The sequence below is a fragment of the Molossus molossus genome, unplaced genomic scaffold (assembly GCF_014108415.1).
Source record: "Molossus molossus isolate mMolMol1 unplaced genomic scaffold, mMolMol1.p scaffold_m16_p_8, whole genome shotgun sequence".
Taxonomy (NCBI): Eukaryota; Metazoa; Chordata; class Mammalia; order Chiroptera; family Molossidae; genus Molossus; species Molossus molossus.
In genome coordinates, this window is record NW_023425402.1 from 17,540,983 (window position 1) to 17,564,180 (window position 23,198).

The 23,198-nt window shown below is 47.7% G+C and overlaps 1 protein-coding gene across 3 annotated transcripts in view; it reads right to left on the bottom strand.

Annotated features, from left to right (window-relative positions):
• Window positions 1-9,599: 9,599 nt before the first annotated feature.
• ADGRF5 (adhesion G protein-coupled receptor F5) overlaps window positions 9,600-23,198 on the bottom strand; it is a 108,052-nt gene continuing 94,453 nt past the window's right edge. For all 3 annotated transcript variants that reach the window (XM_036249427.1, XM_036249428.1, XM_036249426.1), the window contains 8 exons: window positions 21,494-21,652; window positions 19,584-19,792; window positions 17,457-17,636; window positions 14,083-15,474; window positions 12,851-12,892; window positions 12,690-12,749; window positions 11,870-11,954; window positions 9,600-10,081 (listed from right to left, as the gene is read on the bottom strand). In XM_036249427.1, the coding sequence (XP_036105320.1) occupies window positions 10,002-10,081; window positions 11,870-11,954; window positions 12,690-12,749; window positions 12,851-12,892; window positions 14,083-15,474; window positions 17,457-17,636; window positions 19,584-19,792; window positions 21,494-21,652 (2,207 nt within the window). In that variant the 3' untranslated portion in view covers window positions 9,600-10,001. The remainder of the gene's footprint in view (window positions 10,082-11,869; window positions 11,955-12,689; window positions 12,750-12,850; window positions 12,893-14,082; window positions 15,475-17,456; window positions 17,637-19,583; window positions 19,793-21,493; window positions 21,653-23,198) is intronic.

Sequence of the window (23,198 nt, forward strand, 5' to 3'; positions counted from 1 at the left end):
ATCACTTCATCCAAGGTCACAAAACCAAGAAGTAGTAACCGACAATGGCAAAGCACAAGGCCGGGCTCCAGAGCCCAGGCTCTCAGCCTCCTCTGTAAACTCCCTACTGTCAGTCAGTACTACAGACAGCCCACCCCTGCAAGGTGAAGCAGACTCCAAATAATTCGAGTAGCCAACCGGCTGCTGCTTCAGTCCACCTACCACGAGGGAAATTGCAGCGTAGCCATGTTTATTAGGACAAACGACTCAATTCTCCTTGTGTTCAAACAGCCTTAGAAACACTTCATTTCTGGGAAATCTTTGCCTCCTGTGTGTCTAAATAACATCCGACAGTCTGAGAATGCTTGCTAGATCTCTGGCAAGAACAAAAACACCACCAGCAGCGATCGGAGCCTCAGGGAAGCTCATCTGGAAGAAGACCAAAGATGAAGAGGCATGTGAGGTCAAGCTCCTCCCTCTGGAGAGTCAACCAGGTGGCTGATGTGAGGTCTGCTTTCAATAAACATAGCAGGAGTCCTTTCACGCTCCATCGGGGACAAAAGGAAGTGGGCCGACTCCGCAGTTTGCCCAGAACACTGGTCATCCTGTTCTGGGCTGCCCCTAGGAGAAGTTATAAAGTGACATGAAGTTTAGAGATGCCTTAAGGTCTCCGCCCTTCCCGTCACCATTGTTCTCCCTCTGTGATTTTGTGCACCCGGAGCCCTCCCCGCTCTGGGATCCCCATGCGGCATGTTGCATGGAGAAGCAATAGAGTGAGTTAGTGACATGCGCATTCTAGTCAGACAATCTGCACCCACCACCTGGCTCCACCGTTCTGGAGCTGTGTGACCTTGGGCAAGTTATTCACCTCTCTGTGCTTAGATTACTCACCTGTCAAATAAAAAGAAAATGTATTCAACCCGGGTTGCTGTAAGCCTTAAATGAGATTAGATGCATGGAGAGCTGAGGACAGCATCAAACACTCTATAAACAGTAGTGAACACGGTTGAACAGTTATCAGCCATTTTCATTGGAGGGTAAATTGCATTTCATTTGCCATGTGACTGTCCCAGAAGTTTATGCATGTTAAGCTCCATCTCACTTGGAGATTTGGTTTTCTGTTAGAGGAATGCCCAGCATAAGGGCAAAGGTGTGAGAGAGATGTTGAGGGGTAATGAACAATGTCCTGAGGCGCATGACATTCTCCCACAGTCAGAAGCTGTCTGTCTCATTACGCAAGGCCGGGTCGGCCCATCCCTCTGCCCCAGGGCAGGTCCTCTCGGTAGTTGGTACTGTTTACTTCTCCTGGGGTTTCTTGGATCACACTTTGGCAGGCATGTGTGTTCTGAGGCCAGACTTAGCAGCTGGCCTCAGCTGCGGGCTGGTGTGTCATAGCCCTGGGACAGCTGTGGACTCCACGTGGATTGCAAAAGAACACCCAGCCCCAGCTTCCTATGGGTGAATCAGAAAAGGCATCAGACCCCCCCTTCCTCCTTTTGAAGGTGCGCTGTGGGAAAAAGTGTTGAAGTCCCGTAAAACATAGAAGGCACCCTTCTGGCTTCCTCAAACTACCTCCCTGACCCTTGTCTGGAAAGGGGATCAGGTGACTTCTGCTGCTGTTTTAAGCTGTGCCTTTGCTTCCATAAATAAGACTCAGTGAGGGAGGGAGGGAGGGAGAGAGGAAGGGAGGAGACAGAAGTGGGGAGCTATCCTGGCTGGTATCTCTCAGAAATGCACACATGCCTGGAGATCCGTCTTGCTCACGGAAACTGTGATTGGTGTGCTCGGCCACCCTTAACTCTAACCTTCCTTTCCGACTTCCTGTTCTCCTGCAAGGACCATAAAGGAAAAGGGTTAAGTAAGAGGTGGAGAGTGAGAGTGATTCTTTCATCCCTGGCTTTGGTCATCTAGCAGACCTTGATTCCACCTTCACCCTGTTTATTGGCCCAAAATTACTTCTCTGCACATTTCCCTCTGGGCATGTCCTCCGCAGGCCTGATGCTGTGTGCCTTTGAGGTTCCACGGGGGAGACCCAGAGGAGGTGCCTCCCCTTAATGACCGCCAGGTGGCGATCAAGCCTCAGGAGAAGCCCGGCGCTGGAGCTGGAGGCCAGCTGTCGCTCATTAGCCCATCTGGAGATTCCTGGCCAGGCCCTCTGACTAACACAGCTGGGAGGGAGCTGCTCTGGGCGTGGGAAACACCGGCAGTTCCAGAAGAGCAGTAAATGGATGTATGATTTTCCTCGGTTAATCAAAATCAAACGCGTCTTTCCACCACTACCCAGGGTGGGGGCTGTTTGGCTGGTGGAGGACAGAGGATGGTACCAACCAAAGTTGGTTACAAAGAAGGCCCAGAGTCAGTCTCAGATTGTGGTGTTGACCATCCAACGCGGGCTGTGACTGCAGTCTTCCCGTGACTTCCCCAACCAGTTCCTGTTGCTTTTCATGCAGAGAAAAAGCCTTTTTTTTGCTGGACTCCTGGGTCGGTCTGTTTAGATTTGAATAGTCACCAGCATAATTGGTTTGGAACTTTGCTCTGTATTAAAGAATAAAAACCCTGGAGTGTGAAAGGGCTTATGTACCACAGGCCCATCGGCGCAGAGAGAACACCTGTGGCCTTTGAACTGTTCATCCAGCCCACACAGGACAATGGTATTTGGAGATAAATGTCAGGGTTCTGGCATAGGGTGGGCTCCGGCATTGTGCTCATCTTTCCTTCTTTCTTTAATTGTTTTTTCCTTATTGATTTTACAAAGAGAGGAAGGAGATGGAGAGAGAGATGGAAACATCAATGAGAGAGAACATCGACTGGCTGCTTCCTGCATGCCCCCCACTGGGGATCAGGCCCACAGCCTGGGCATGTGTCCTGACCGGGAATCGAACCAGCGACCTCTTGGTGCATGGGTCAACGCTCAACCACTGAGCCACACCAGCCGGCCTCCTTCTTTCTTTCTGTCTTTTCCATATTCACTAAGAGTAGAAGCTGTATTGGAATCGTGTCCTCTCTAGAATGTGCTTGAGGATAAACTTAGATAACCATCCAGACAGGACAGAGGGAAGATCGGGGGCGGGGGTGGAACCCTAGCTTTCTGAGACTGGAGAACGGGCCGTCTCAGGCTGCCCCTCGCCCTCAGTACCCTGATGGGAGCAGAGAGAGCGACACCACGGGCCCAGCCCAGGGGGCCAATTCCATTTCCGCGTTTTGGCCCACTGCCCAGCATCCGCAGGGGCGAGGGATCATTTGATACAAGTCTCCCGAGCGGCTGGGATTGGAATGGTGCTGCTGCTGGCTGCCCCTGGACAAAGGGGGCACCTGGACGTCTACCACGTGGACCCATTTGGTGCGAGGAGGCGTCGCTCGGAGCAGGCCTCCGCTGGGAACCCACTGACCACAGCTGTGAGCCAGTCCCGCTTCACCACGCGTTCCCCCTCCAGGCCGTCCAGCCTCCAGGCCCGAGCTCGAGAGGGGCTGAGGCAGTAGCCACCAGAAGCTGATCTCAGGGGCTCCCCACCCTCGGAGGGGTTCTAAAGGCACTGGGGTGTGGGACAGGCCTGGGCCTCTGACAGTCCTCCCTATACCACTGGGCAACAGGGATGACCCGTGCCCTCTGGGCTGTGCGGCTAGAAGCTGAGTCATGCCCCGTGACTCAGCCTTCTGAGGCCAGCAGGAGGGGCTGGACTCTCCTGGGCACAGAAGGTCAGTGTGCAGGCGAGTCTTTGGGCAGCATTATTAAAACTCTGCCAATTTACATGTGTGCTTTGGGGTCTTGTACGAAAAGTCATCTCATCACCTATAGAATTAGCTTGAAGGAAATCTTCCAAGTCAACGATTTTTCCAGCACTCCCGCATGGGTGTCTGAGGAGCTATGTCCTACCCTTCCTGGTCCATTGCCTTGCTGGAGACCCCAGATGCCAGGCTTAAGAGGCCCTGGAACCTCGTGAGAGTTGAGGGGGCATAATGTCCCTTCCTCACAGTTCCCTTGGGGTCAGCCTCTGTCTGCTTTCAAAGAAATATGGAAATAATCTGTTATTTGCACAACACTTGATAGTTTATAAAACATGTTTGTATAAACTATGCTATTTGTGCCTGACAACAGCCTTGAGGGGTAATTGGAATGACTTTTATTTTTCAGATGAGCAAACCAAAGGCCCGAGAAGTTTAGGGAAGGGCCCACATGAGTGGGGCATTTTGACTTTATCTTTAAGGACTGGGAGATCAGGTGTGGCTGGCACCTGGGTGCTTAGGTCTCTGATCTATGGGACTAGATCCCAAGGACACATTAGCTGCTGCTCACTGTACCTGGCACACCAGGCACCCCCACCCGGGGAAGGCTGTCAGCTCCTGAGCTGGTGTGCCTCTTCTTGTCTGAATAAATCCAGCTGTTCCAAACAGCAGCCTTTTCCTGAATTTCCACACAGTGGGATGCCATCCCTTCAGGAAAGGTGACTTCCTTCACATTTGCATATTCAGCAGACAGAATATTTGCAGCATGAGAGCTTCATTGCCAACATGGCCAGAGAGACCCTTCTAAGTGTGATGACTGTCGTTAAAGAAATGTTTGCAGGTCACGTGTCCACAGCTAATGCCTCACACAGATTCTGCAGGGCAGTGGTGGATCCCTAACTTTGCTGGTTTGTTTAAACGATCTGAGAAAATATTCTGTATGATCTTCTCCCCTTGACTGTGCGCAGGCCCTGGGAATATGATATCACTCCCATGAGTGCATTACATTAAATGGCAAAGGTGCCCTGGCCGATTTGGCTCAGCGGTTGGAGCGTCGACCTGTGGACCAGGGAGTCCCAGGTTCGATTCCCACTAGGGGCACATACCAAAAAATAAAAATAAAAAATAAATAAATAAATGGCAAAGGTGAGGGGATTTTGCAGATGTAATTAAGGTCCCTCATCACCTGACTTGAGTTAATCACAAGAGAGATTGTCCTGGATGGCCCTGAGCTAATTGGTGAGTCCTTCAAAAGGAGTCTAGAGATCAGAGACTGAAGAAGTCAGAGACATCTGAATCGGCACAGAAGTTCTACTGAGTGAAGCAAAGTGTCGTGCTGTGGAGAGGGACACATGGCAGGAGACAGCAGGGCACCTCTAAGAGCTGAGGGCCTCCGTCCTACAACCACAAGGGATGGAATTCTGCTGAACAGCAGTGAGCTTGGAGGAGGAGCCCCCGGTGAGGCCCTGAGCAGAGGACCCCGTGAAGCCACGCCCAGACTTCTGACCTATAGAAACTGTGCAATAACAAATGGGGGTTATTCTAAGCCTATAAGCTTGTGGTAATGTGCTACACAGCGACAGAACATACAGGAGCTATGGGGCCGTGTTGCAGAAATATCTATGGCTAACAACTCCTGGGGCTTGTTTTCAGCTGTCCATGAGAATTCCAGCCAAGCCACACACAGATGTTAGAACAAATATTTGCTTGTTTCCCAGAGACGTAGGTCCTAAAAAGCTTTCCTTCCAGGACCCCGGTTTAAACCCTCTGTAAGCTTCTGGGCTCCACGTGCTGAGCGGGAGTGTGGATGGGGTGAGGAGAGGCACCAGCACTGTCAGTCAGCTGAGCTCAGCGGGAGCTTCTGCCCCACCCCCACCCCCATGCCTGGCCAATGGAAAGGATCAGTCACTGTTTGGATACTGGAGTTAAATTGTGGTTGACATGGGCGGAGCCTGAGACAGCAACAGTAACAGATTGCGAAAGGGCAGACGATTTATATATTTTTACCAGCTCTTGGGAAATATTTTATTGTTATAAGCATGGAAAGAAAGCATAGTTGTGTACTGACCTCCTAAGCCATGATTTTAAATCCTAAATTCTAATTTTAGAAACCGATAGCACTCATTTCAAAGCTAACATCTTTGAAATGATGAGACACTATTTTCATAGACTTTTAAAAATACGTAAGAAAGAAACATCCTCCGTAAGCACCACTGTTTTGCACACTCAGGGAATTCAGCTGTTGGCCTGAGTCACTGACTTTCTCTTTGGGGTGCAGAGGCCCGTGTGACATCACCGTCACATGCCACAAACAACGCATTCCACCTGCATGGATTTCCACAACCACCCTCATTTCCTTTTGTCTTCTCAAGTGGTTGTGACGTCAGGAATCTCCCCCTCAGGATGCGGTGGCCCCACTTCTGAACTTACTGTTGGCTATGACCTTCCTTGTTTCCATGTAACTGTTTTTTTTCCCTCACCCCGAGGGCATTTTTTCGTTTTTTTGTTCAGATAGAGTGGGAGGCAGAGAGAGGAAGAGAGAGAGACATCGACATGAAAGGGACACATCGAGTGGTTGCACGACCCAACCGGGGCCGGGAACAAACTGCAACCGAGGTACATGCCCTTAGTGGGAACCGAACCCGGGTCTCTCTGGACTGCAGGCCAACACTCTAATCGCTGAGCCAAACCGGCCGGAGCATGCAACCCTTTCTTTAACCTCCCAATGCAGACGCCTGTGAAGTTCTCTCTACAAACAAAGGGCGTGACTTCCCACCATGTGTCTTCATGTCTGGCCTGAGTAACTCACATCCTGAAAAATCCATGAATCTTTATTAACCTCGTTCTCCATATGAACAATAAGAAATAGGGGAGAGCCCTGGCCGGTTTGGCTCAGCGGTTAGAGCGTCGGCCTGCGGTCCGGAGAGACCCAGGTTCGGTTCTCGCTAAGGACATGTACCTCGGTTGCAGTTTGTCCCCGGCCCTGGTCGGTCGTGCGGGTGGCAGCCACTTGATGTGTCCCTTTCACATCGATGTTTCTCTCTCTCTCTCTCTCTGTTCCTCTCTCTCCCTCCCACTCTACCTGAACAAAAAAAAATGGGAAAATGTCCTCGGGTGAGGATAAAAAAAAAAAGAAATAGGGGAGAGGTCAGCAGACACTCAACTCATTCCAAAGAGGACGTGATGGGGGGGCGTGGAGGAGGGGATGGAGGGTACATGGTGATGGGCGGATGGAGACTCAACTTGGGATGGTGAACACACAACACAGTGTACAGATGACGTGTTATGGAATTGTGCACCTCTAACCTACATACTTTTGTTAACCAGTGTCACCCCAACACATGTAATAAAGTAGAAAAAAGAAATGGAGTGTTCCACTGGACTGACAGTTTTCTCAGAATATTTCTGTGGTTTATATTCATTGCTCACTTTTGGACATTTCGACCTGATAAACTCTGAATCATCAGCACAGATCCCTTTGCAAAAAACTGACTCAACGGATGGTCCCTTCAGGCCACGAAGGTTTGGCCATGGAGCTGACTTTATGCCCTGAGAGATGTCAGGAGCACGGGGGCCACACACCTCGCTTTGCAACCAACATCAGAGCTAGCCCTCCGCCAGCATTCGTTAACGGAGGCACATTCCCTCCTCCTCTTCCCGCCCTCAGAAATCTGCTGCTGAACCCTGTGACCTTTGCTGAGTGAGAACTGGTGACCTCAGGGCCCAGAGGGGCTCCTGCTTCCATCAGAGCTACAGATTCGTGGATGCTCTCCTTGACACTTCTGACTTCTACTGCTCAGTTCGGGATATTCCCGGCAAAGAGCAGTGGTGAACTATGTCCCTGGAAGGTGGGCAGAAATCCAACAAGTATTTCTCCACTATTTTGTTGTCATAGCTTCCCTGGAATTTGCATCCAGTGCTGTGGCTCACAAGGTGCCAGGCGCGCGTGTGCGTGTGCGTGTGTGCGTGTGCGTGTGTGTGTGTGCGCGCGCGCGCGTGTGAGAGAGAGAAGGGAACGTGCCTCCGTTAACGAATGCTGGCGGAGGGCCAGGCGCACATTCAGTGGAACTAGGCCAAAGGTTCCTGCCATTGCAGAGGTCACACTCAATGATTCCCAAGGGACCCCTACAGAAGTGGGTGGAAGGTCAGTGTTTCTTGTCCCATTGTGGCTTTGAGTATGAGAGCCACCGCCTCCTCCCGAGGACTGTGCTCCGTGGCGGATGGTGCCAGGGGCCTTGCTGACACTGCGCTGAAACCCGGCCTCCGTTCTCCCCGATCTAAGCCCGGCACCGGCGCAGTCAGAGCCGGCCTTCCCCTAACATCTAATTCCACTTCCACAGGGCCTCCGGCTTCCCGGTGCGAACTCTGCCAGGGGGCCCCGGCCCCGGAGAACCCCACAGCCTGGCAACACGGCCCTTAGGGGCGTGAAATCACGAACCACCCGTCGGAAGAGGGCAGTGCCGGTCTCGGCACACGCGGGGGTCAATGTCTCTGTCATTCGTGAACGTGTGGAAATAGAGTTCATTTACTTTAAATGTTATTAATATTTCTGTCTGTTCCACTTCCCCCGGTCCCACCCCCGTGAAGAAAAGAAAGCCAGGGTAGAATTTAGAATCAACAATTAAAGGAGGAGATTTTAAAAGAGTTGAAGTATTAAAAGAAAACTCTTTTCAATCTTGAGAAATGAATGGCGGTTGAATTTCAGCCTCTTTGGTCCTGTCTCCCTGACAGGTCCTCGGCGCTTGAGGAGCACCGGCCACATTTCCCAAGTAGTCCCACGTTTTCCTTGTCTCGTTATGGCTTTGTCTGGAACGTATGTTTGTTGTAGCTGCAGCACATGGATAACTTTAATATGGGTGCGATTTTAATAAATAGTGGTATTTGTATGAAAGATAGACACACACACACACACACGTCACAAATAATCAAATTCTTGGAAAACCTCCACCATCTGTTGGTCAAGGGAAAGTGTCACTGAGAACATAGACTAGCAGCGGTAGAACTTTTTTCTGGAAGATTTCTAAGTGGTTGGAATAAACACAAATTAGACTGTACAAAACTCTAAATGTATATTGGTTTGGGAACTTACAGACTGAGAGAGCTAATACACAGAGAGCTCTATGCCACGCCATGGCCCGCTAAATCCACAGTGACAACAGGCACATACAATGCTGTAGATTATTAAAATATATTCTATAATGCACAGAGAAGTACCTGGAAGCTGTTAAATATGACAGTCGGGATCTGTTTTCAGTGCAATATATCACATTTGGCAATGAACGGATATAAAAATATGTATTCTTTTTTTGCTTTCATAACGTGGGACAAACCAAAACATAAAGTTTTTCTGATACTATACACATGTGATCAGCAGTTAGATTTGCTTGGATCTGATAAAGGATGGTTATCACATTTTCTTTTCATATTCATTCCACTTAGCTCAAACCTTAAATGTGTGTGTGTGTGTGTGTTTAACGTCAGTAGAATCATGTTTCCTTCCACACATTTCTTATAAATACTGTTATCCACTTGAAAATGACTTGATGATGTCATTTTCTCCTTACCTTGTCCCTCCTGCTTCCCCCCATCTTTGCTAAGAAAAACCAGGAAGGTATTGAACCTTCCTCATGGCTTTCTTTCAGTCTCCATTTTTGGGCCACTTTTTAATTCTCAATTGCATTATCTAATTGTATTAGATGATGAACATGGAAATCTTAAAATGTGGTCCTGAATGTTGTTTTTCTCTGTTTATTTCCTTCTTTTTTCCTTCCCTCCTTCCTTCTTTCCTTCCTCCCTCCCTTCCTTCCTTCCTTCTTCCTTCCTTCCTTCCTTCCTTCCTTCCTTTCTTCCTTCCTTCCTTCCTTCCTTCCTTCCTTCCTTCCTCTTCCCTCCTTCCTTCCTTCCCTCCCCCCTTGAATTGACTGAAGTATCTCCTAGGTACCAGCCTTTTACTTGTTATTTTCATCAAAGCTTACCTTGTGCCCAACCTGTGAAAAGTGAAAACGTCTCTTTGAAATTCTATTTTACAATATAGACACATGCATTGGGCTTTGGGAGACTTGCGTTTCACTTAAATACTATACACATTTGGTATCACACAAAAGGTGGGCAGCAGAATAAAGGGAACGATGACTTTTAGTCTGTCTTTACAGAGGAAAGGCCCTCCCTAGAGAAAAAGTCTCTTCAGCATCTGCTCCCGGAAGCCTGCGGAAGAAGCATTTATCCGGGGCTTGGAGAGGGCATCTTTTCCAGAGCACATCCATTGTCCCCGAGGGTCACAGGGTTGGATTTTCCTGGTCTTAGTTGAGCAAAGAATAAGCGCTGGACGTGTTCGCCAAGGAGGAGCTGGTCGTTTCCGGGGTGGAAACGTTGTAGGTTCCTGAAAAACAGAACAGCCGCTTAGCCGGACAGCCCAGCCTGCGTGATGGCCGCGGTGTGGCTCTCCCGAAGGCCTGCGGGGGCGCTCTAGTCCAGGTGAGCTCGCCGCCGGAACCGAACCCGCGCCCGCCCCGAGACCCCGGTGCCGGAGACAGACACAGCCCTCGTCCTCAAGCGTGCGTGGCAGCCGACAAGACAAGCACTAACTACGTCCTATCACACCAGCAGCCAGATTTCTACGAAGGACAGAGAGATCCCAGCACGGGCAGCCGTCCACATGCACGGGCCTGGGGACATCCATCTGAGGGACTCCCTGGTCCCCTTGGGTTGCGGCGACCTGGGGAAGCTCTTGGGGAAGGCCTGGAAGCTGAGCTGGATGTGAGGAGGGAAAGAGAGGGATGGAAGGAAGGAGAAACGACAGGGAAGACGCGTCAGGACCAGAAGAGAAGTCAGGGTGCCAAGGACAGTGCTGAGGCCAGGGCAGTGGGGGGCAGAGCTGCCACAGGCTGTGCCAGCAGGAAGCCGGGCCGCACCGGGGTGGGGAGCCTGTGTCGAGCAAGGGAAGGGACACAGTGGCCACCCTACCATCAGATGGGCGAGCTGCCACCGCTAACAGGGTTGCCATCACTGCCTGGGCCCTGAGGGGCTGCTGACAACAAACCAAAGGGACAGTGATTATGGACCCCTCAACTAGGCACACGCGAGCTGCACTGATGACCCGAGAAGAGACTGTCAAATGGCAGTGACGGGGAACCCCAGGCCCTGGGACCTCGGGAACAGAGCCCCAACTCCGACTTTTATCTGAGTGATTCAGAAACAGCAAACATCTTTCTTGGCCTTATATGTTGTGTAGAATCATGTCATCGAGTTCTCCTAGTTTCGCTTCAATGCAAGCGGTAAACACGTTCCAGGGCCAACGACGGTCAAGTGCCATGGTTCGAACGCACCCTGAAGAGCTCGTCACTTCACAGCAGGTCCAAACCGTGACTTTCAAAATCCAAAGCGAACGTCCTCCCGCTCCCTGTGTCACGCCTCAAACTGAAACCCCGAACTCCAAGTCCTCTGGAGTTTTAGCAGCGAAGAAGCATTTTTAAAAGCCTTGGTCCAGAATATGGACACATTTCTAGACCTACATTTGTGAGGTCTGATTGGTTTCGAGAAGCTGAAATAACCTGTCCTGCTTATTTTCTTGGCGACATGGTGACATGGGACAGAGTTTCAACTTGCCAGAACACTGGGACTCCCTGCCCAGAGCCAACCGTGTTATTTATCGTGTACCTCCAGGGATTTAACTGTGTGTGTTTCCGAGACAATAGCTGACTTGGGTGATCCCTCATATACATATGCACAACTTTATAAATTCCAAAAAAAGGAAAAGAAACCTGGAGCGTGGGCTCCTATAATAGTCTTTCTGCACATATTCTTTGCTGCACCACGGCCCAGAAACATGAGCCACCCAGTCGTATTCACGTGAATAGAAGAGAACTCTGTTGGACAAGGCCGGCAGTTCCCAATGGGACGGCTGACACGGTTTTGACAGACCTCTCTCTCCAGGCTTTTCTAGATTCTCCAAATTTTACACCTTGTATGTCATTTGTTGTTACCCTCTGTAACAACTGCTGGTGGTTTGGGAAAACATAAGCAAGTTCCTGTATTTAACCTGTCTCCCCTGAGGCCACTCACTGTAAATACCAGGAGTGGGGACTGGGAAAAGGGGGGTTGGAGACTCCCTCCCCATCGGCGCATCTGCTTGGGTCAATCCAGGGAGCATCTAGGAGTCACTACATACCTGTTTTACCAAACAAATTGTTAAATCTTCTTGATATTGGAGAACTCATAGAAAACACAGGTGTAGATGAACCTAGGGATGTTGACTAGGAAAGAGAATAAAAGACAGGTAAGTGCCTTCTTAGACCAAGGCCCTGCTTTATCTCTAGTAGGATTCACTTGCTGCCCTCTAGTGGTCACTTCCTGAATAGCTCTCATCCCATTTCAAGGGGAGAGCCAGGACAAGCGTGAATTTCTACTTCCTTCACGTCAAGCAGGAGCAACAGGAAATTTTGGAATCTTATCATCAGTATCAGGAAAATAACTTTTATATACACACACACACATATATACACACACATACATATATGTATATATACACACATATGTATATATACACACATGTGTGTATATACACACATGTATGTGTGTATATATGTATATATGTGTGTATATATATGTATGTACGTATTTTACTGTTATACAGCTTAGTATCTTCTGACGTGAAAACAGTGAACTATATTTGGGTGCATTTGTTATTTTCCAAAACCAACTACAGAAAATTCTATCCCTCATCATTTCTCAAACTGTGCTCTCTCCTGCCTTGCGTTTCATCTGACACGCCTTGTTTATTTGCCACTGAAGGTTGATTTCAACCTCCAATTGACATGATCTGTGCCATTTGACCCCTGTTTAAAGAGGTGGGGACAGCATCGCAATGACAGCTCCACAGCTGCACTTAATAGGTGGGATCAGGGGAGCAGCACAACAATGGAATAATCTATGCTGAAGCTGGCTGCGGAGAGAGAGGGTGTTTCAGAAGCCTCTACAAAGGAAGTTACCTTAGAGTGCTGTGAAGACCACCTGGACAGTGAAAACTTTTTCAGCAAGGCTTCCTGCACCTGAATTGTTTAAAAAAAAAAAAAAAAAAAAGCTATCATAAATTCAACATGCCATGGGCACCTCGGACTTTTCTAGGAACACGGAACTGTCACATTCTTACCTTCTGATCCCAGAGGCACCCAAAGAGCAGAATGAATAATCCCTGGGGGCGGGGGAGAATTGGGAAGAAGTACATTTTAATCATATTCTATTGTCCAGTGAAATAGGAAGTATTGCTAACCTGGCATTTAAATTGTACTACCTCTTCCCACGCCTGTCTATGGACTGAGTCCAGGAGATGATCATGTTGAAAGGGATGCCGCAGGTCCACACCAAGGGACTTCAAATGTTTTAATGGTATCAGGGAGTTTTCTATTTCCGTATTCCCCCAGCTGTGAAGTGGAGGTCCTGCTGGTTGTGCTATTAGATGTGCTCTTATGCCTACAGCAGCCCTCCTGTAGTCGTGATGAGGGCCTGGGCCACAGGGCGGAATAATCGGTTCCTTCTAGTCAAGGCACATTATGAATGTCATTAGACGTGAGCCCTATAATTTGGAGCCATGAGCCCAGTAGCAGAAACTAGAATTTGCATGGTCTTGGTGTGAGCACCCAGGGGGCGACGTGTCGCCTTCACGTCCCGACCACCTACCTCCTCATTGGCTCATGGGAGCCCGTGTTGACTACCCATCCACCGGTTAAATCAGAACTAAGCATTCCCTTCCTTGTACTCCAAAGGCTTATTTTCCGTACCTCAGCTGAAGCTTTCTAACAATTCAGCTTGGGTTATGATGAGTTATGGGCTGTAGGAGAGCAAAGAGGGCGTCTTTTCCAGCTTAGAGCAATAGAGCAGAGTGTCCACCTTATACAGGACACTCATACTTTCATTCTTCAGCAAATGTTCCAGAGAACATACTATGTGGTGCTGACCTCTCAAAGACAGGGCTCACTTAACGTTCATGGAAATTAACTGAAGAGATTACGTGGTTTAATAGAGGGTTTTTTTTCATTTAGGAGATGATAGATGACATCGAGATAATAGTGGGTAAATAGAGAAATCCAGTGTAGGGAAGGGACTTTCCTCCTCCTTGCATTACCAGCGCATTTGGAAGAGAGTCACATGTGCAACTAAATTATAATGCAGGTGATAAGAGGTAGGAGGTTCCATGGGGACAGAGGAACGTGTGCTTTCTACCTCATTGAGTTCGTGTGATGACTGTTCTTTAAGGCTAGGTCCTCCTCGGAACTAGATTCCCAACTAAAATCCTTCCCCATTCCCACTCCTGTTTGTGTTTCTATCATTAATTTGTCCCACCTGCAGAGACACTTCCTGTGAGACTGGCCCTTCAGAACTTACCTGGAAGGCATTGAGGAGGGTAAACACAATGTGGAACACAGCACTGCTTCCCTGGAACACAGTGGCAAGACCAAAACCCCAGGTGAGCCCCAAGAGTGGCGTGAGGACCCCGATGCTCTTGCTGATCTGAAACAGGCTGCTCTTCTCCTGCTTGTTGGGCTTGTCTCCAACGGAAGGTCTCAGGATCTTGGTGATGACCACAATCGTGATGGTCACGTTCACCACCACGATGATCAGTGCTGGGATGACGAAGGCCAGCAGGGCCTTGGTATCCTCCCAGTTGAGCCAACAGGCATTCTTCCTCGTGTAGACTTCCTGGGGCTGCGTGGCCCCCACCGTGATGACGGAGATGAGAAGAGGGCAGCCGTAGCCAAGAGAAAACGCAATCGCCTTCTGAACGGACTTGCTTGCATCGTGCAGGATGAAAACCAGGCGGTAGAAGAGCATGAGGCCCAGAGTCAGCATCCAGAAAAAGACGCTGAGGTAGAAGAAGTGGATGAAGAAGGTGGCAGCCACACAGGCTGTTTCATTGAGTACGTAGTGATGGTCCCGGATGGTAGAGGCCACAATGAACCAGACGTCAGCAACCAGGAGGGAGGCTGCAATGTTCACTATGCAGATGTGACGCATATAGGAAGTCCGGTTCTTGGTCACGGACTTCCACACCACGGCTTCCACCACTAGACAGGCTGCCAAGCTCAGGATGGAAAAGCACAACCCAATGTAAGAAATGATATCCAGTAGTACTTTCAGGAGAGAATCAGGGTCTGGGGAGTCAGGGGACATGAGGATGGAGAATGATGTTAGGTGGTCACAGCTGCAGAGGACACTGTCCCCATCCACCTTTGTGTAGCAACCACTGCTATCCCACTCCCCTGTGTAGTTGGCCAGGGTGAAGTTCCAGAAGACACATTGTGGTTTCCCACCTAAGGAGTTGTGGTCCTTAAAAGTCATTGAAATCCTGAATGGTGTGGTTATTTTGTGGCTGACAGTGGTTGTCATCACTAAGCTGTTTGCAGAATTCTTCCCCTGAGCATCCTGGCCAAGGATGGTCTTAAGAGTAGGGAAAGCCACAGTGACGACAGATGAATCTGGCTGCAGGTTCGTCAGGTGGTACTCATCAATAGCCACATCGCCCCAGAGGTTGGAGTCTGAGAAAGCAAAGATCTGTTTGTAGGGTTTTGGGGAGCCCGATTTTATTACCATGCCCCTCATCTGCACATTAGTGTGGCAGATGGACAACACGGTGCTATCTTCTGACCGTAATGCTTGGGAAAACCTTTCCACTGATTCCAGTAGCTGTGAGCTGTGGTTGGTCTGTTGCAGTTGTAACGCCTTCCACGTACTCAGGATGGGCTTGTCGAGGATGACGTTGACCGTAGAAAGAACATTCTGCAATTGACATGACATGGGATCAAACCAACCAAATTCTTTCAATCATAAAAGATAAAAAATAACACCTCCCGCCCAGTCGGTGTGGCTCAGTGGATTGAGTGTCTTCCCATGGACTGAGGGGTCCCAGTTCGATTCCCAATCAGGGCACATGCCCCGTTTGCAGGCTCAGTCCCCATTGGGGGGCATGTAGGAGGCAGCCGATCAGTGTTTCTCTCCCACATTGATGTTTCTATCTTTCTCTCCTTTCCTCTCTCTCTAAAAACTCAACAAAAACATATTTTAAAAAGTAACACCTCCCTCGAAACTGGTTGAGGGGTACACAAAAGAGGAAAAGCGAAGACAAAAAGGAGGCATCACAGGCTGTGGGGATCTGGGACCCACCTTGTTACAGCAGGGAGTTAGCAAAGAGTGGCTTCCCCAAGACAGTGAGACTCCCTCCGTTAAACATTTAGCATTAGTGACAGGGAGAACCACCCTCAACCACTCACTAAGCCCGACTCGGCAGCTGTCAGAGATCTTTGTTCATAGTTTTATATTATCTTTACTCTCAAGCTTGTAAAGGCTTTTCGGTGGCTGGTATTTCACCCACAAGGTAATCGCAAAAAAACCCTCTCAACTGCTGACCGTCAAACAAGCAATGCTATTGTCAAAAGCATCTTCCTTTTTTGCTAAACATTTTGATTCTCTGATAAACTTAGGCTTGTCATTTTCCATCCGTGCCTTCTCTCAGTGTAACCTCTCTACCCTTTTGTGCCTTATTTTGTTCTCTGGAATGATGAGCCTTGCAGTTAGCTGAATGGTGACCCCCGTAACGACATGTTGTATACACGAGCATTGTGAATGTGACCTTATTTGGAGAAAGGGTCTTTTGTAGATGTAACTAAGGGCAGGATCTTGAGAGGAAGTCATCCTGGATTACCTCGGTGAGCCCTAAATCCGATGACAAGTATCCTTATAAGACACAGAAAAAGAGAAGATAAATGGAGCAGAGAAGACCTTGAGAAGACAAGGTCAGAGACTGGACTGAGGCAGCCACAAGCCCGAGAAGGCTTGGAGCTACTAGACTCTGGAAGAGGCAAGCCTAAAATCCCGCAGCCTTCGGGGAAAACGTGTCCTTGCAGGCACCTTGAGTTTGAACCTCTGGCCTTGAGAACTATGGAAGAATACATTTCCGTCATTGTAAGTGACCCCGTTTGTAGCAGACTGTTAGAGCAGCCCTAGGAAATCGATATGCCCTCCTGCTCCAAACTGCTTGCCAGTGGTCTCTGGTCGGGCTTGGCCAATGGGAAGCGTTGACAGGGGGTGAGATGGCAGAAGAAAAATGTTGAAATATATTTTTCTACCACCCACCGTACCCCACTCCCCCATCCACACCGTCTAAGAGCATCTTTGGCAATAGCTATGTCCCTAGCTCCTGCGGAGTGACCCCTCCTCCAAGGATTCAACTCTCCCTCAGCTGGGGGTCCACCATTTCCTGCCCTTTCTCCTTTCGTCCTGAAGGTAGTAATGGCTCCTAAATGTTGCTGGGTTCTGAATGCACCCCCACCTCTTTTTTTGATATTTTTAAGTATCTTTTCCTGAAAGTCTCTTCATCAGCATTCCTGCAGGTGAATTCTCTTTCCTCCCAGAACGCTGGCTACTTCAAAGTTCGTGTTTCATGCTAGACCCCTGCGAATCCTATCCCGAAAACCTTTCATTCCTACTTTTCCTAGAAAGAAGAATCCATTCTATTTTAATGAAGATATTAAAACAGAGATTCACTGAAGAAATCTTAAGGTCCCCAAATGAACATTGGAAACACTCCCTGATGTCCTAAAATCACAGGTAGCAAAGCATGCATGTGACTCTTGTCACAAGGGCATCGCTGTAGAAATGACAGAGAAGATGCTCTATGGGGAGGTGTTATCTTTCTTGACCACAAGTCCTGAGGGGTGAAAAGACAAGACCCCCAAACTCCTGCAAGGCTTAAACAAACTCACCGTCATCATTTCTGAATTCACTTGGATTGGAACTGTTGAGAGCAAACCAAGGATGCTAATAATGGCTCCCAGGTTGCCAGGAGATGAACTGACTTCGTGGGCCACCTTGTCTGTGCTGACGGAAAGATTCTTCAGGTAGGCAGGCAGCTTCTTGTCCTGAAAGGGGCTTTTGCTCAGAGCCTAGTAACATAGAAGCCAACACAAACAAACAAAACCAGGTCAGTCATCCAACCCTGCTGATCCACCATGACAAAAATCTCTATCTGCAGTTTCCCTTTTTTATCCATGCCCATAAGTATATCCCATAAAATAACTTATTTTTCTCTTAAACTGATTGTGCCATTCACGATGGAGTATTACACAAGACCTCACATATAGGAGAACAGAAAAACACGCCAACCTGATGACTAATTAAAAAAAGTAAACGAAAGAAAAGTAGATGTAGTTATTAAAAGTACTCTCTTGCCCAGCTGAATTGGCTCAGTTGGTTGAGCATCATCCTGTGCACCAAAAGGTTGCTGGTTGGATCCTTGGTCAGGACATGTATGGAAGGCAACCAATCCATGTTTTTCTCTCACATCAATGTCTCTCTCTCTCTCTCTTTCTCTCCCTCTAAGCATGTCCTCAGTTGAAGATTAAAAAAAAAAAAAAAAAGTGCCCTCTTTTATTTTCAAAAAGTATCCTGGTTTTGATTATAAATGATATTGTCAACATATCTACTATGATCTCACCTTTTTTTCTAACTAACTCAAACTTAAAATTAAAGCATGAACTCAAGTTGAATTCTTCCCTATGAAGAACTCTGATGAGTGTTCCAAATCAGGGGAATCTATTCATTATTCATCTTATTTAGTATACTTCACATTTGTGATATCTCTACCAATGTCATCTTGTGTTCTAATTTCCATGTCTCTGATTACATTATGAACTCTTTAACAGTGTGAACCATGTGTTATATTTCTATTCTTCTCCTATCCCACAATATATAACATAGTACAAGTCATCTAACTTGGCATATAGGTTTTCAACAGTATACATTGAGTGCATAAATCAAATGGAGTGTGAAAAGCCAGCACACCTTTTTCATTGAAAATGTATCCAGGTATCTAGAATTGGGACCATGGCCCAGTGTAGAATTCAAATTATAATCTCTGTCTTTCTTAATTAAGATAATTTATATACCCAATGCTTTATCCATCATAGCTCACTCAGATGCCAAGTTTTTCAAGAAGAGCTTTCTGATTATCCTAGCCAAAACTAATGTGTATTTAATATTAATATTCTCTATTAAATCAGATTTGGCCCCTTTATCCGGATGGCATCTATAATAACGTTTTGCACATAGCAGGTATTTTTAATGAATTTTGTATAAGACAAGAGAAGAGACAGAAGATAATCAGATAAAGCATAAATCAATATCACCTCTTTTCCTCAATCCTCCCTCAAGGGTAAGAGGCTTTGGAACCAGCTGTCCGAAGATGTCACCATCTGCTATCACTCCACTGGTCACCTCATCAGTACTTATTGTAACTCATGGAATTTTAGGAGTCTCTAACTTTCAGTGACCTAAGCATGAGGTAGCATTTATCTATTCTGATGGAAGGAAAGGAGTTTCCCCTACCACATGGCAGTAACCTCTGTTCTAGGTAAGAGAAACAGGTTAGTCCCTTCTTCTGTAACTATAGGTTTACTCTAAGGATTGAGGAAATCTCACACCTGTAAAAGCAGAGAGTCCACCCTTTTTTATTTTCCACTGTTGAACCTTGTTTTTCATGTTGCTCCTCTTTCTGAAAAGATTAGAGCTATTTGCTTGATATAAAAATTATTCAAGCAAGAGCAGGTGGCGAGGACAATACTACCTTCCCCTTGTGGGTGATGGATACAAGGTACTGAGAAGGAAAGGCACGGAGCTGGTTTTAGAGTGAAACACGTATTTTGTTACCTCCATAGTTGCATTCAAGCAAATTTTTAAGCATTCCTAGGGTTGTGCCTTGTTTAGAAATAAACAAATAAAAGTAGTTTTGAGAACAGCACAAACCAGCCCAAGGCCCATTTTCCCAAGTGCTGAGACATGAGAAGCTGGACGGACTGCCCCTCCGAGAGCCGAGTGAAGGGTGTGAGGACCACCTGGGCCAGCTGGAGCAGACTGTTGAGCGGGGCAGAGATGCAGTCGCTGCTCTTCACCTTCCACTGGGAGCCCACACACTGGTAAGTCACGATCCCGCCAACGGGACTTGCCGGGCTGCTGGGCTGGTGTGAGAACTGGCAGAGCTTGGGGATCACTTGCCCGGGCTCCCCAACACCTATGATGGGATCTTGACACGTGATGTTCTCTCCTGCATTGGAAACATGGACATAAAAGGCACAAATGAAAGGAGGAGAAAGGCAGTGGAAGTGGGGTCTGGCCCAGGCAGAATTTTGACGTCTGATGGTGGAATTCATCCTTCTCTTGACTTTCAGTGACCTTTTTGGAGGTAACCGATTTCTTCACTTTCCCCCTGATTTTCCAAAGCCTCTTGGTGCTTCCACATACATCTGACTTCAATCTGTACTTACTCTTCCTAACAGAGAAGATTCCTAGAAATTGGAATTTCCAGGAGTCTTAGGAACATGATGCCTACATGCAAAAGACTCTCAACTCTGGCATATTAGAATCACCCGGGGAGCTTGGGAAATACGAACATCCAGGCTCCCTGCAGCCCCAGGAAACCAGAAACTCTCCGGCCAGAATTCAGGCACGAGCAGTCTTTAAAGTTTCCCCTGTGATTCCAACACACAGCCAGGCTGGGAGCACACTTTTAATCCAAAGATATAGTCAGTAGTAAATACTCCAGGCACCATGGCTGAATATTCTAGACAATATTTGTAAGAATTTGTTCCTTCTGGTTCCCCTTAAGGGTGACCCTGTCCCACCTCTCCCCGCGACCAGACTTGAATGGGAAAAGGACATTTGTTGCAGAAACTTCCATCGCCAGGGGACCCCGATTCTCCGACAAGCAGATCCCTCTCTCACCAACTTTTTAACTTATCATTAATGGAGTTCTCAGCCATGTGTACAATCTTGAAAGACATAAGTAATGCTCTACTAGAGGAAGGAAGGAATATCACACAGGGTATGAAGAAAGAGAAAAAGCGAATAAAATAGGGTGATGGCTGGGCTAAGATGGGGGAATAATGAAGGGACTTTGGCTGTCCCCTGGAAGAGGGGTGCTTCAAGGGGTCAGGGGACCATGACTCCGAGAGACAGAGAACTCGACATTGCTTCCTGCTTTGGTTCCAGGGCTCAGTTACCAACAGGTGAGAACAACCAGAAATCACTCAGTGAACTCAACTAAGCTTGGTGACAGAGCCACGGATCCTTCTCAGACCAGGGGTCCGATTACAGAGAAGATTTGGGGGAAGCCCAGGACTGGGAGAGCTCTTCAGCATGGGCTACTGTGAAATGGTTCCGCAAATCATGACCTTTTACATTGCAAATATTAAGTGGGGGGATATTGGCTCAGTGATGACGAAAGATGGGAAAGACAGCTACCTAGTCCTCAAATCTATTCTTTTCATGTAGCCCTGTCTCAGAGAGACAGGACTAGCGGGGACACCTTTCCTTTGCTAGAACCTCAGAGGGGTCTCAGCTCCATCCACACAGACACTGCCCACTCTTGTCTGCCTGGTGCAGCGCGTAGCCCCCAGACTCAGCGAAAACATGACTTCATCTGCAAGACTTTCCTGATCACTTCCTCCCCTCCCCTCCTGTCTATCACCCCAGAGTTAAACCAGGCAGCCTCTCGGGCCACCCACGAAGTTTCTAGTTTAACACTTACCCCATTATATGTGACAACAGTCTTGATCTCATCTATCTCTCCCCTAGCTTGGAGCAGGAAATATGGTTTATTTCTTTTCAAATCCCCCGCGTTTAGCCTCAGGCATGCCACAGGAAGGGGCTTAGCATATATTATTGAATGGATGGATGAGGGAGCAAATGAATAAATAAATTCCTGCCCATGATGATAACATTTTTAAATAACTGGAAATGCTCTCACCAGGCACCAGATTAAGCTTCATAGACGGACTCCGGACTGAATTATTAGCGGCATTGGTGAAGTCACAGAACACGTCGACATGTTTTGGACACCAGGAAACCATCGCGTTTGCCACGAAATTGAATTTGTAGCATACTTGCTTTCCATGAACTTCTTTTGCTAAGACAGAACGATGGAAAGGATTCAGTCACAACGCTGAGTATCCGAAGCACACATTTCGTTAAAATGATTCTCTAGGGAGACACTTGTAAAAACTTTACCCAGGCGTGTGCCGCGTTCATTTCTAATGTGGTTTTTTAAATGCCTCCAGCCTAGAGGTAAGTAAGCCCACCCACGTTTGCATGCTAGGCACAACTTCACCCCTCATGATCCCTAATCTGTGGCCACACAGTTTCAGACACTCGGAATGCCTTTCAGAAAGCCCTCTGCCTGTCTAAACCCCGTGATGTCCTGTGCGTTTATCCGGTCTTGCCTTCACCGCGTCGGTTGAGAGTTGCCTCTTTATGGGTCCGTCTCCTCCACTAGATTGTGAGGTCTTGGAGAGAAGGTTCCTGGTCTTGTCTGGTTTTCCCTCTCCCAGTATCTAGTGAGCACTGAATGTATACATGCGGAACACAGAATGTTGAAATGCTTGACTGTTTCAGGGGTCAGATTGATCCCAGACTGATACCAGGCAACCTTCCTTAAGCTTTCCAGACTTTCTGGGTCCCCACTTTTCTGAACTCCCAGGGTTCTTTTGATCTGTTGTGCTCATTTTGGATATTTGATGTTATAGGCATTGTCTTTTATGGCATGAGCCCTTCTGTGTATTAATATCTGTGCCCTAATTGCTTTTTCTACTTTTCATTGTTAACTTAATTGTTTTGCATCGAGTAGGTCTTCAGGAATAGTTCTTGAAAGAATGGATGTAAACTGCTCATGACAGTGTCTGTTTTGACATTTGGGGGTGTGAGCTCATACTTGGTTGACCTTAATCCGTAAGAATCCTGAGGGATCTAGAGTGAGGACACATTCTACCACAGAGGATTTGAATTTTTTTTTACCAAGTGCCATAGGGTGTTAGCCGTGGACTACCTTACCCCTCAGTTTGGAGTTCCCGGACCACATACGTAGTATAAATTCAAACCCCAAACCTGAGAGAGGGCAGGACAGTTATAATTCTCAGAGAAAATTTTTGCTCACCCAGAGACAAGGACAAGCTCTTAACTCTGGCAGGTGAATTTTGCTTTTCTAGTCTTTTTTTTTTTTTTTTAATGAGCATGTCACCTTTCAAGGGTCCTGACGTTGTGCTGGGGTGTGTGTTTGGGGGGTGAGGTCTTAGTTACTGCACAGGGAGCAAGACCTTTCCTTCATCAGAGCTTTCAAACCCGAGGTTCTGGGCTTCTTGTATCGGCAGATGCCCTCAAGGGAGCCCGGCATCAGCTAAGATATTGTCTCTACTTTTTCCTTCTTTATCTTTGGCACTTGGCTATTTCTCTTACTTCCTTGCGTGCTCAGCTGTGCATTTAAGAGGATTTTGTGGCATTTTTATAGTATGCTGATTCAGAGCTTGGAGGGAGGGCCTATCAGAATATCTCGTCAGCTACACTGAGGAAGCAGAAGACCTGTGCAGGTATCTTACTACTGTCTTCAACAGCTCCCACCAAAACCAGCCTCTCCATCCTCACAGACTCTCGAGATTTTGCGACAAGATAAATAAAGCAAA